The sequence below is a fragment of the Bombina bombina genome, chromosome 8 (assembly GCF_027579735.1).
Source record: "Bombina bombina isolate aBomBom1 chromosome 8, aBomBom1.pri, whole genome shotgun sequence".
NCBI classification, from domain to species: Eukaryota; Metazoa; Chordata; class Amphibia; order Anura; family Bombinatoridae; genus Bombina; species Bombina bombina.
This window is the reverse complement of record NC_069506.1, coordinates 325,990,905-326,005,461: the sequence shown is the minus strand read 5'-3', so window position 1 is coordinate 326,005,461 and position 14,557 is coordinate 325,990,905. Positions and strand designations below refer to the sequence as shown.

Genomic DNA, 14,557 nt, shown 5'->3' with positions numbered 1-14,557 from the left:
GCCTGCAATTTGTCTGTCTTCACCGGCTTAAGTACTAACACCTTTTGTCCTATGGTAAAGATTCTCTTTCGGGCCCCCCGATCGTACCATACTTTCTGTCTTCTCTGGGCCGACTGGAGATTAGCCCGCACGGATTTGGCTAATTGCTCCATTCGGTCCCTGAGTTCCAGCACGTATGGCACAATGGGGACACCGTCAGTCTCCATCTCTCCCTCCCAGTGCTCCCGGATCAGGTTTAGGGGTCCCCGTACCTTTCTTCCGTAGAGCAACTCGAAGGGAGAGAACCCTGTCGTTTCCTGGGGCACCTCCCGATAAGCAAAAAGGAGGTGCGGCAGGAAGCGTTCCCAGTCTCGGTATTCCTGAGTGAACGTCTTGAGCATTTGCTTGAGGGTCCCATTGAACCTCTCACACAGCCCGTTCGTCTGGGGGTGGTATGGGGAGCTCAGGAGGGACTTAATTTTGCAAACCTGCCAGAGTTGTTGGGTCAATTCAGCCGTAAATTGGGTGCCTCGGTCGGATAGGATTTCTTTTGGAAATCCTACCCGGGAGAACACCTGTACTAGTGCATTCGCTACCGTATCCGCTTGTATGTTGGATAGGGCGACAGCCTCTGGGTACCTGGTAGCGTAGTCCACTACGGTAAGAATGTAGCGCTTACCGGAGGGACTAGGGGTAGCCAGTGGTCCCACTAGGTCAATAGCAACCCGGCTGAAGGGTTCCTCTACAATGGGCATATTTACTAGATGGGCTTTAGGGTGATCGCCTCGCCTTCCTACTCGTTGACACACATCGCAGGTGTTACAGTAAGTTCTAACGTCGGCGTGTACCCCTGGCCAAAAGAACGTGTGAGTAATGCGGTGTAGGGTACGGGTTACAGCTAGGTGGCCTGCTAAGGGGATGTCATGGCCTATCTTGAGGATTTCTTGACGGTATTTGTGGGGCACTACCAGCTGTCGCCTACGCTGTCCCCTTTTCTCTGTCCAGCGGTATAGTTTCCCTTTTTCCCATAAGAATGTTTCATTATCTGCCCCGCCCCCTCCGGTCTCTGCTCGTTCCCGGTACTTTTGTAAGGTCGGGTCAGTCTTAGACTCTGTCTCGAAAGCATCTGGGGTGTCCCAGGGTATGGGGCCTAACATGTCAGGCAATGTCGGGGTAGGTCTTACCTGTGTCTCCCGCACTGGTGAGAGTTCTCGCTCCGTCCGGGCTTGGGCCCGTGTAGTCACTGGGTCCGCCTCGTTGTTGCATACTGGAGCATAGGCAGAAGTCATGGGGCCCAAATCATTGCCCAGTAGTACTTCGGCAGGTAAATTATCCATTATGCCCACGTTCACAGCCCCCTTTCCCGCTCCCCAATCAAGATGCACTTTAGCTGTTGGAATTTTGTACACATCCCCCCCCCGCTACTCTAACGGCCACAGTCTGTCCAGATCGCTTGTGCTCCGGCACCAAATGACTCTGTACCAGCGTGATAGTAGCCCCTGTGTCTCTCAATCCCTCGGTAGATCGCCCCTCGAGCCATACCTTCTGCCGATGGTGCTGGCGGTTATCTGAGGCAGCATATACAGGGTCCGCCTCGTGAAGCGGCCCCAAATATTCCTCCATAGGGGCCTCTTGGTTAACACAGAGGGTCCGGGCCGGACGATATGCCCCAGAGGGGTAATTGTAATTCCTGGGTGTCTGGTGCGTATTAAGGGGGCAGCTAGCCATGAAATGCCCTGGTTGCTTGCATCGGTGGCAAGTCGGTCTGGGACGCTCAGAGCTGTTATTGGGTGGTCCTGAGTGTCGGGCGGGCCCTGCGGGCACCGGGGCTCGGAATTCAGCACGAGGGGGTGCACGGTAAACCTCTCTGGGTTCGTGAAGACGGGAGTCATAATGTTCATCGGCCAATTTGGCTGCTTCTTCTAAGGTAGAAGGTCGCCTGTCTCGCAGCCATTCCTTCCCTTGCTGTTCCATGCCATTATAAAAATGTTCTAAGAGAAACAATTGTAAAATTTCCTCACCAGTCACCGCTTTACTTCCGCTCATCCAGTGATTTGCCGCTCTCCGCATTCGGTGCGCCCATTCCATATGGGTATCGTTAGGCTTCTTTTTCGTGCCCCGAAACTGTCGGCGATACGCGTCCGGAGTTACTGCGTACCGTCGCAACAGTGTCTCCTTAACTAGCTCATACTGTGTCACTTCCTCAGCACCCAGAGTACGAAAGGCTTCCAGGGCTCGCCCGGATAGTTTCCCAGACAATATCGTGGGCCACTCCCTGTTGGGAATCTGGTGCAGGGCACATTGCCTTTCGAAGTCCGCCAAATATTCATCAATCCCTGTCTCGCTCTCTAGGAAGGGTCGAAATGCTGCATAGGGTATCTTGGGCCTCCCAGCATTTTCGACAGGGATGATTACCTGCGGGGCTTCAGCATTGCGGTGTGCGTTCGCTAGGTTGAGTTCGTGGGCTCGAGTCTCTCGTATATCCTTGTCCGCTTCCGCCATCAACTGCTGTACCAATTCCATGGAGGGGTTCGGCCCGTACAGTGAGAGCCTCTCCCGAACAATCCTGGTTTTTTCGTCACTAATCGTGGTCGGTGTTTCCGCCATTGTGAAGCTCTGATCCAGTTCGGTCAATTCTGCGATCAGCTCTCTCCTCGGCCGGTTGCTGGCGTACCCCCCTCTGCTTTCAAGTAAATCCTTTAGGGTTGTACGCTTCAATTTTTCGTAAGCGCTCTCCATCCGTTCTGTACCTCTCCTAGGAAATCCAGGAAAAATCCCACCGCTGCCGCCAAATGTTACGGTTACCCTTAGTCTCGCTGAGAGATGGACCGCTTAGTAGCCTGGATTCCTATTGCTGAAGAGGGGAGAAACTGCTTTCCATAGTATTCTATATGAGTCTCGCAAATGTAGAATAATCCCCCTTAGCTGTAGTACAGCTAGGATACCCTTCTGCCCACAAAAACGAGTCAACGCTGCGATTGAGGGACAACCAAGAACTGAGGACTGGGATGCCCAGCCTGCTTTTTATTTAGGTTACATGCACACAGGGCACTCCCAGGGGGGGAAGCATAAAATCCCCCATCACACATTTAGACAAAGCCCTTGGACAGGCCACCGCAGATAACAAGTACACACAAGAAAACAATTGAGTCCTTCTTATCACCTAGCAGTGAATGCTTATCACAAACTTAATTACAGTACACAATATGCTAGGAAACCTGCCTCAGAAAATAGTTTTCTCAAAACTGAACAGAGTTAACCCTTTATGAAATGATACTTGTTACAGTTTTCTTGGAGCCCTTCTTAGGCGCTGGCTTGGCTGGTTCAGGCATTGCTGCTGGGAAATAAGTTTCTTCACAACAAAATAACTAATGCTTCTGTAACACCTTATCTAAACGTTTAGATTTAGTATCAAGAGGACCAGAATCCTCAATTTCTAATGCAATTAGGACTTCTTTAAGTAAAGAACGAATAAATTCCATTTTAAATAAATATGAAGATTTATCAGCATCAACCTCTGAAACAGAATCCTCTGAACCAGAAGAATCATTAGAATCAGAATGATGATGTTCATTTAAAAATTCATCTGGATAAAGAGAAGTTTTAAAAGACTTTTTATGTTTACTAGAAGGAGGAATAACAGACATAGCCTTCTTAATAGATTCAGAAACAAAATCTCTTATGTTATCAGGAACACTCTGAACATTAGATGTTGATGGAACTGCAACAGGTAATGGTATTTTACTAAAGGAAATATTTTCTGCATTAACAAGTTTGTCATGACATTTAATACAAACAACAGCTGGAGGAACAGCTACCAAAAGTTTACAGCAGATACACTTAGCTTTGGTAGTTCCAGCACCAGGCAGCGATTTTCCTGAAGTATCTTCTGGCTCAGATGCAACATAAGACATCTTGCAATATGTAAGAGAAAAAACAACATATAAAGCAAAATTGATCAAATTCCTTAAATGACAGTTTCAGGAATGGGAAAAAATGCCAAAGAACAAGCTTCTAGCAACCAGAAGCAATGAAAAATGAGACTTAAATAATGTGGAGACAAAAGCGACGCCCATATTTTTTTAGCGCCAAATAAGACGCCCACATTATTTGGCGCCTAAAAGCTTTTGGCGCCAAAAATGACGCCACATCCGGAACGCCGACATTTTTGGCGCAAAAGAACGTCAAAAATGACGCAACTTCCGGCGACACGTATGACGCCGGAAACAGAAAAGATTTTTTGCGCCAAAAAAGTCTGCGCCAAGAATGACGCAATAAAATGAAGCATTTTCAGCCCCCGCGAGCCTAACAGCCCACAGGGAAAAAGTCAAATTTTTTAAGGTAAGAAAAAATGATTGATTCAAATGCATCATCCCAAATATGAAACTGACTGTCTGAAAATAAGGAATGTTGAACATCCTGAGTCAAGGCAAATAAATGTTTGAATACATATATTTAGAACTTTATAAAAAAAGCGCCCAACCATAGCTTAGAGTGTCACAGAAAATAAGACTTACTTACCCCAGGACACTCGTCTACATGTTGTAGAAAGCCAAACCAGTACTGAAACGAAAATCAGCAGAGGTAATGGTAAATATATAAGAGTATATCGTCAATCTGAAAAGGGAGGTAAGAGATGAATCTCTACGACCGATAACAGAGAACCTATGAAATAGACCCCGTAGAAGGAGATCATTGCATTCAAATAGGCAATAGTCTCCTCACATCCCTCTGACATTCACTGCACGCTGAGAGGAAAACCGGGCTCCAACCTGTTGCGGAGCGCATATCAACGTAGAATCTAGCACAAACTTACTTCAAGTTTGTAAAACTGATTTGTGGGTGTGGTGAGGGGTGTATTTATAGGCATTTTGAGGTTTGGGAAACTTTGCCCCTCCTGGTAGGAATGTATATCCCATACGTCACTAGCTCATGGACTCTTGCTAATTACATGAAAGAAATATTGATTGGTAACCACGCCTCTTGAGATTTCCAAACCCCTTGTGCTGTCAGAGATCACCAGACAGCTCCCCAACCTGAAAGTCTTGCATCTGTTGTGATCACAGTCCAGATTGGGCAAACAAAAGAAGCCCCTTGAACTATACGATGGTGATCTAACCACCAAGTCAGAGAGAGTCGAACATTGGGATTTAAGGATATTAATTGTGATATCTTTGTATAATCCCTGCACCATTGATTCAGCATACAAAGCTGGAGAGTTCTCATATGAAAACGAGCAAAGGGGATTGCATTTGATGCTGCAGTCATAAGACCTAAAACTTCCATGCACATAGCTACTGAAGGGAATGATTGAGATTGAAGGTTCCGACAAGCTGAAACCAAAGAGTCATGGACACTGAATCTATCTGGAAACCTAGATTCTCAGAAACTGATAGTGGTCTGGATGAATCGGAATATGAAGATATGCATCCTGTAAGTCTATTGTGGACATATAATGACCTTGCTTAACAAAAGGCAGAATAGTCCTTATAGTCACCATCTTGAATGTTGGCACTCTTACAAAGCGATTCAAAATTTTCAGATCCAGAACTGGCCTGAATGAATTTTCTTTCTTTGGGACAATGAATAGATTTAAATAAAACCCCAGACCCTGTTCCTGAAACGGAACTGGTATGATTACCCCTGAAAGCTCCAGATCTGAAACACACTTCAGAAAATCTGAGTCTTTACTGGATTTTCTGGGATGCATGAGAGAAAAAAACTTCTCACAGGAGGTCTTACTTTGAATTCTATTCGATACCCTTGAGAGACAATACTCTGAATCCATTGATTTTGGACAGAATCTGCCCAAATGCTTTGGAAAAATCTTAAATCTGCCCCCTACCAGCTGAGCTTGAATGAGGGCCGCACCTTCATGCAGACTTGGGGGCCAGCTTTGGTTTCTTAAACGGCTTGGATTTATTCCAACTTGAAGAAGGTTTCCAATTGGAACCAGATTCTTTGGGGGAAGGATTGGGTTTCTGTTCCTTATTTTGTCGAAAGGAACGAAAATGGTTAGAAGCTTTAGATTTACCCTTAGGTCTTTTATCCTGAGGGGAAAAAACTCCCTTCCCCCCAGTGACAGTTGAAATAATCAAATCCAACTGAGAACCAAATCAATTATTACCTTGGAAAGAAAGAGATAGTAATCTAGACTTAGATTCCATGTTAGCATTCCAATATTTGAGCCACAAAGCTCTTCTAGCTAAACTAGCTAAACTAGCTAAAGACATAGATCTAACATCAATTTTGATGATATCAAAATGGCATCACAGATAAAATTATTAGAATCTTGAAGTTAGCGAACAATGGTAGACAAATCAGGATCCATTTCCTGTTGCGATAAACTTTCCAACCAAAAAGTTGATGCCGCTGCAACATCAGCCATAGAAATGGCAGGCCTGAGAAGATAGCCAGAATATAAATAAGCTTTACTTAGATAAGATTCAAGTTTCCTATCTAAAGGGTCCTTAAAGGAAGTACTATATTCCATAGGAATAGTAGTATGTTTGGCAAGAGTAGAAATAGCCCCATCAACTTTGGGGATCTTTTCCCAAAACTCCAATCTAACTGCTGTCAAAGGATACAATTTTTTAAACCTTGAAGAAGGGATAAAAGAAGTACCAGGCCTATTCCATTCCTTAGAAATCATATCAGAAATAGCATCAGGAACTGGAGAAAACCTCTGGAGTAACCACAGGAAGTTTATAAACCGTTAAAAGTTTACTAGTTTTAGTATCAAGAGGACTAGTTTCTTCAATATCCAAAGTAATCAACACCTCTTTTAACAAGGAACGAATATACTACATTTTAAATAGATAAGTAGATTTGTCAGTGTCAATATCTGAGGTAGGATCTTCTGAATCAGATAGATCCTTATCAGAGGAGGATAATTCAGTATGTTGTCGTCATTTGAAATTTTATCAACCTTATGAGAAGTTTTAAAATACCTTTTACATTTATTAAAAGGCGGAATAGCAGACAAAGCCTTCTGAATTGAATCAGCAATAAAATCTTTTATATTTACAGGGATATCATGTACATTAGATGTTGAAGGAACAACAGGCATAGTACTAGAACTAATTGATACATTCTCTACATGTAAAAGCTTATCATGACAACTATTACATACCACAGCTCAAGATATAATCTCCACAAATCTATAACAGATACACTTAGCTTTGGTAGAACTGTTATCAGGCAGCAAGGTTCCAACATTGGTTTCTGAGACAGGATCAGATTGAGATATCTTGCAAATGTAAGAGAAAAAAAACAACATATAAAGCAAAATTATCAATTTCCTTATATGGCAGTTTCAGGAATGGGAAAAAATGCAAACAGCATAGCCCTCTGACATAGAAAAAGACAAGAGGCATATAGGAAATGGGGTTTTAAATAATTAAATTATTTGGCAACAAGTATGACGCACAACGCAAAATGAATTTTTTTGGCGCCAACAACATCCAAAAATGACACACTCGCGTCATTGCAGACGCAACCTTGTGCAAGAAACTCGGCGTCAACTAAGATACTAGGAAATGACGAATTTGCTTCACTGGACGTACCTTAGCGCCAAAAAAATTCTAGTGACAAAAATGATGCAATAAACATCAGCATTTTGCGACCTCACAAGCCTAATTTTGCCCGCAAAAATTTAATGAGAAAGCAGTCAATTTGAAAAAAGACTAAACCCCAGGAAAGAAAAATATTTTCCTGAATATGTTTTTTCCCAAATATGAAACTGATAGTCTACAAAAGGAAATGTACATAAACCTGACTCATGGCAAATGTAAGTACAAAACATATATTTAGAACTTATATTAATACATAAAGTGCCAAACCATAGCTGAGAGTGTCTTAAGTAATAAAAACATATTTACCAAAAGACACCTATCCACATATAGCAGATAGCCAAACCAGTACTGAAACAGTTATCAGTAGAGGTAATGGAATATGAGAGTATATCGTCGATCTGAAAAAGGGAGGTAGGAGATGAATCTCTACGACCTATAACAGAGAACCTATGAAAATATTTCCCACGAGGAAAACCATAGAATTCAATAGGCGATACTCCCTTCACATCCCTCTGACATTCACTGTACTCAGAGGAATCTGGCTTCAAAATGCTGAGAAGCGCATATCAACAAAGAAAATCAAGCACAAACTTAATTCACCACCTCCATAGGAGGCAAAGTTTGTAAAACTGAATTGTGGGTGTGGTGAGGGGTGTATTTATAGGCATTTTGAGGTTTGGGACATTTTTCCCCTCCTGGTAGGATTGTATATCCCATACGTCACTAGCTCATGGACTCTTGCCAATTATATGAAAGAAATAAAGGAGATGGAAGGTTTAGCAAGATCTGTCAAGGAAAGACTCATGTAAACTGAATCTATCTGAAGCTCCAGTGACAACGACCTTAGTCTGAGGAACCAGAAAAATCTTTGGAAAATGGTTTTCTAACCATGTTATTGAAGAAAGATCAACAAGACTGCTGGTGTGAGTATCTGCTAAATGAAAATATGACGCTATATCATCCAGGTAAGGAAACACTGCAATACCCTAAGTTCTGATCACAGACAAAAGGGTACCCAGGACCTGAAAAATATTCTGGGAGTTGTACCCAAACCAAACGATAAAGCAACAAACTGAAAATGCTAGTCCAGAAAGGCAAACCTAAGAAACATGATGTCCCTTGAGAATAGGAACATGAAGATAAGCATCTGAAAAATCTATAATGTATATAAACTGACCTTGCAAAACAAAAGGCAGTCTCCATTTAGAAAGAAGGAACTCTGAGAAATTAATTCAAAGTCTTTAGATCCAGAACTGGTCTGAAAGTTCTGTCCTTACAGGATTAAAAAAAGAGGTTAGAATAAAAAAAATAAAAAATAATCCCTGTACCAACACAGGAACAATCACTCCTATAGATTCTAGATCCAAAACTGATTCTAAAAGGACTGAGACATCATAGGATTTCTCAGAACACTGGACAGAAAAAAAACCTTCCAGTGGAAAGACTCATTCTAAAAATCTATTTGATAACCCTGGGAGACTATATTTAGAACTGAGGGATCCTGAACAGACTGAAACCAAGCTTCCGGTTATCAGAGCCTCTGGATTGGGAGCCACACCTTTGTGCAGACTAAGATAAGGGAGTGGATTTCTTGAACGGCTCAGACCTGTTTCAGTTAGAACTTGGCTTCCAGGAGGAACCAGAGGAACCTTGCTTCAGAGTGGATGTGCCCTGCTCTGTTGAAAGGGACAAAAATGATAAGGAGTTAAAAATTTACCCCTGGACTTCTACTCCTGAGCTTTTTTACCTTTCATCACAGAAGAGATAATAGAATCTTAACCAGAACCAAATAACATATTTCCCTGAAAACAAAAGACATAAAAGCCTGGATTTAGAAACCATATCAACAAACAACGACTTAACCATAAAGCCCTTTAGAAAATACTGACAAATACAAAGTTAAGCATAAAATTTAATGACAACAAAAAAAGCATCAAATTTGAGAAATTCCAAAAAGATTTAAAAAAATCATCACTAGCAGAATTTTCCAAAAACTGCCCCCAAAAAATATTTAAACATAAGGAAGAAACAGCAGCCACATCAGTGATATAAACTGTTGATCTAAAAAGATAACCCCTGCTGCTTAAAAACCCTTTAATAGAAGGATTTTAACTTCCTTTAAAAAGAACTGTCTTTGAAAAGAATTGTGGTATGTAATAGAAATAGCACCATCCACTATGGGAATAGTTTGCTAAAATTTAACATTGGAGGTTGGAAAGGGATAAACTTCCTTAAAATTTACAGAAGGATTAAAAGGAATAACTGTTTTAGCCCAATCTCTGAAAATAAGCTCAGAGACCGTATCAGGGATAGGAAATACACCTGGGGATTAACCATAGGTATAAAAAAAAATTAAATGGCTAAATGGTTTGTCCCCATTTACTTTAGAACCTTAACCTCTAAAGTAAACAAAAGTTTCTTTAAAAAAAAAAAAAATATGCTCAATTTAAACAAATAACTATATATTTCAGATTCATGTTTAGAAGTAGACCCCTGATCAGAACAAAACCTCTCCCTCTGAGGACATAGCAGCTTCATTACTAGAAGCATTAAACTCAGCAGGCTTAGTTCTAGTAGAAGGTAAATTCTTACATGACCTTTTACACTTACTTGAAGGAAGCAGGGCCACCAACATTTCAGACACAGTCGACTATATAAAATCCTTAACTCCAGGAATGAATAGAATTCTCCTGTAAGAAACAAACAGCGGGAGCAGTAACACCCTGTCAGGGTGCCAGGAATCAGACAGACAAGAAGTGCAAAAATAATCACACCGTTATTAATAGCAAAAAAGAATAAAAAGTCCACAAGTCATATAAGCCAAGAATCAAAACCAGAACTGGTAGTCAGACGAGCCGAGTCAGGAGCCAAAGCTAATAGTCAGACGAGCCGGAATCAGGAACAAGGAGAACAGCATAGTCAGGAACAAGCCAGGGATCAGAAACCAGGAGGGACGTCAGACAGCCAGGTAATACACAGAAGCTCTCACAAACAGGTCTGAGACAACGCAAGGGCAAAGCATACTGAACAGAGGCCCTTTAAAAAATAAGTGATGACATCACAATTCTGAGACTGCTTCCTGTCTCACACGGATGATGTACACCATTCTGGCCATAAAAGGAAGTGCAGGAAATGAGCAGCATCACACAGTATGCACCAGAGTCAGCAAGAGAGGTGAGTAAAATGGCTGCCAGCAGCACATGGCAAGCAGATCAGGGAAAAAACCCTGACACACCCTTAGAAGCAAGATCAGCATTATATAGGTCAGAACGCATTAAAATATTAATACATAGAGCACTGCCTGCTAAACCCCCCCCTCCCCTCAGCACCCCCCAGAGATGTTATCCTATAAATGTTGCACTTTAAAGATAAAGATGACATTATGAAACATGCCAGACAGAAAAAAGATCTGTCACATGCGGGACACAAAATACAAATTTTCACAGATCTGAGCCCGGCCACTTTACAGAAGAGGAGAGACCTCAGCTATATCACCACAACACTACGACATTAAAACATCCAATACCGGTGGGGCTTTCCGGTCAGCATTATAGCTACTAAAGGAGATATAACTGCCATCTATAGAAACCAGGAGGACTTGTCATGTTTTTGTGAAGCTCTGAGGATTACCATCAAACCTCCTGAACTACAAACACGTGACTCAATGGAACATCATTTCCCCTCAGGAAGAAACAACACAATACCAGAAGCACTTCACAGAAAAGATGGCATACCACTACCCACAGGAACAAGCAGAGAGACTACATAAAATGCAATTTTTCAAGCTGGGACTTTTTTGATTCCTTTGCCATAGGCTACAGGTCGTATGTTTTCTTATATCATGCATAGTTATGATCCCAATATGGGATCACAGACGTGGGATATTACCCACCTTTTTACTTCTTGTTATTACTGTTTTTCATTTGTTGATCTTTATTCTTAATTTAGTATAAAACTGTATTTACTGCATTTGCATAAAGTGGATAAGTTTTGTACAGCATTGCTCCATTCTGTCAAACATACTTATAGAAGACACCGTTCACTCACCACTAGAGCACAATCATCTCAGTTACTACAGCTAGGACCACGGTCCCACAGAACAACCACCGCCACTAAACACCTTACCTATAACATATAAGTGGCAGCACTGTTCCAATAAAATGGCAGCGGAATCTGAACCAGGCACTAGACACCTTACACTGATATCTATAAATGCTAAGGGCTTGAATAGCCCAGAAAAGAGATCCGTTGCGTTTAACCAGCAATTCCAACCTAATCAGGTGATAAAAGATCCTAATGGCAGGTATATCAGTCTCTGGCCATCTATATAGCAATCCTGTAACATTTGCAAATATTTACCTTCCAAATACGGAACAACACATACTTTTCAAACTCAGTTACTGCTTGAGCACACAAAGGGTACGCTCTTTCTGGGTGGGGATTTCAATCTTCCGCTAGACCCCACAATTGACACCTCCAGCGAAATATCATGCACATCAAAACGATTTATCAAGACCACACATTCACAACTCCAGCTTCTGAAACTGCACGACATATGGAGAACTGCTAACCCACAAAACGGGATTATACCTTCTATTCACATCCACACCGCACATACACTAGGATAAACTACATATTGAGCAACCAGATAGGTCTATCAATGATAAACAACTCCACTATCCTACCCCTTACATGGTCCGATCATTCCCCAGTGCAATGTAAAATTAATTGGCCCACTACGCCCACGTTGCCACTCATATGGAGACTGGATGAATCCATTCTGGTTAACCCCCTGATCAGCCTAGACATAGATATGACTTTAGGGCACTATTTTCAGGAAAATACAAACAACACTATCTCCCATGTCACACTATGGGAGGCACACAAGTGTGTGATAATAGGGGAATTTATTAAGCATAGAGCCAGGGAAAGCAGGAACAATAGACAATTCCTAAACTCTACACTAGCCCAGAGTAGATATTGAGAGACAGAACACAAGAAAGATCCCACTTCAGCTGACATATTGAGGCCTCTTCTCCAGGTCAGGGAGGACCTCAACATGCACCTCACCAAAAATTACCAGCGCAAAACGTCCTTTCTCAAAGAGAAACATTTTGATCTTAATGATAAAAAAGGCTCATCTCTGGCGAAAGCTCTCAAACGCAAACAACTACACATATACACCATCATGGACAAAGATGACCTGACGCATGAGGACAGTAAGAACATGGCAGAGACATTCAGATCTTATGAGAAACTGTACAATCTGAGTAATGATAGCGGGCAGGAGGACAAATACCGATTCCTAGCACACTTACATCTGAAGCAACTGACGACAGAAAACTTTTTAGATGACCCATTACGATCGAAGAAACCAAGTTGTCCATTAAAAGTATGCCCAATGGGAAGAGTCCAGGCCCAGATGGCTTAAGCATTAAATATTATAAAACATATATGCACCATCTACTAAAACCATTGACATCTATGTTTGACTCATTTTTAGCAGGAGCATTATTTACGGAGCACATGCTGGAAGCACATATAACAGTCCTTCCAAAACAAGGCAAGACCCCAGACAGACCAGAAAATTTTAGGCCCATCTCTTTACTGAATTTGGACATAAAGATATATGTCAAAATCTTGGCCAATAGGATAAATACATTTTTCCCCACATTAATACACCCTGACCAGGTGGGCTTTGGTGCCAGGATGGGAGGCTCGCGACAACACCCTAAAGGCACTCAAACTCATGTCATACGCCCAGGTCCAAGTGCCTATGGCACTAGTATCAACAGACGCCAAAAAGGCGTTCGACAGGGTCCGCTGGCAGTTCCTGAAAGCAGTCCTATCTAAAATGAATTTTAGTAACTCCATAGCAAAAATGTTTCTATTATACACCAACCTAACCGCTCAAGGTAAATGGTCTTCTCTCAAGTAAATTTCTCTCTCTAAAGTTAAGAGGAGAAATCAGAAGGTACTCTGTGAACCATAGGAAAGAGGCAAACAGGAAAGAAGTTGAATGCTCAAGTTATTTAAAAAATAGATCTAATACGTATATTAGCGCTCCGAATAAAGAGAACTGGGACAGATATACCAAAGCAAGAGTAGAATGGGAAATTGTAACGGAACAGAAAGATACCATAAAAGATCTTAGATTTGAGCAAGATATCATAGATTTGGGGATACAATTGGTAAGTTGTTAGCAAATTGTGTTAAGATAAAGGAGAAGCAAAACCTTATTAAAAGGATTAAAGTGGGTGACACAAATATAATAAAATAAAAATTTTCAAAAATCTATATTCCCCTATAGGAATAAATATGACAAATAAATCTATATTTTGGCAGGGTATTCATCTCCCTCATATAGGTCTACAATTTCTAAATACTCCAATCTCCCTTACGGAGGTACAATATGCCATAGATAATATAAAACTTAAAGCTGCAGGACCGGATTTATTGCCGGGTGAATTTGATAAAATTCTAAAGGATCAGATTGCTCCCACTCTGATGGATCTCTTTAATAGCTATTTTATTAAAGGAAAAGCTCCATCAAGGTATTTTGCAGAGTCATTAATAACACTGATACATAAGAAAGGGAAAAACGCAGAAACTATGGATTCTTATAGACCTATTTCACTACTGAATGCTGACTATAAAATATTTACAAGTATTTTAGCTAAAAGACTTAAAAAAATTATTGATCCCTTAATAAATATAGATCAAACCGGATTTATGCCCAATCGTAATCCGTCAGCTAATTTACGGAAAGATTTTTGTTATTAGATGCATGTGCGAATATACCCAAAAATGAGAGAGAGAAAAGGTCACTACAAAATTCAGCTATACTATCAATCGACGCTCAAAAAGCATTCGATTCTATACTCTGGGATCATCTTTTATTTTACTTTAGAACGTTTTGGGATTAAGAATCAATTTCCAGAATGTATAAAAGCTATGTATAATAAAGCATAATCGCCTCTACTAATTAATGGTATGAGGACAAA

The 14,557-nt window shown here is 41.3% G+C and overlaps 1 protein-coding gene across 1 annotated transcript in view; it reads left to right on the top strand.

The window, feature by feature from the left end:
• The window catches only part of LOC128639028 (uncharacterized), a 46,998-nt gene extending 35,931 nt beyond the window's left edge, over positions 1-11,067 (top strand). The window contains exon 4 of the mRNA XM_053691168.1: positions 10,922-11,067. Within this exon, the coding sequence (XP_053547143.1) occupies positions 10,922-11,067 (146 nt within the window). The remainder of the gene's footprint in view (positions 1-10,921) is intronic.
• The last annotated feature ends 3,490 nt before the right edge of the window (positions 11,068-14,557 follow it).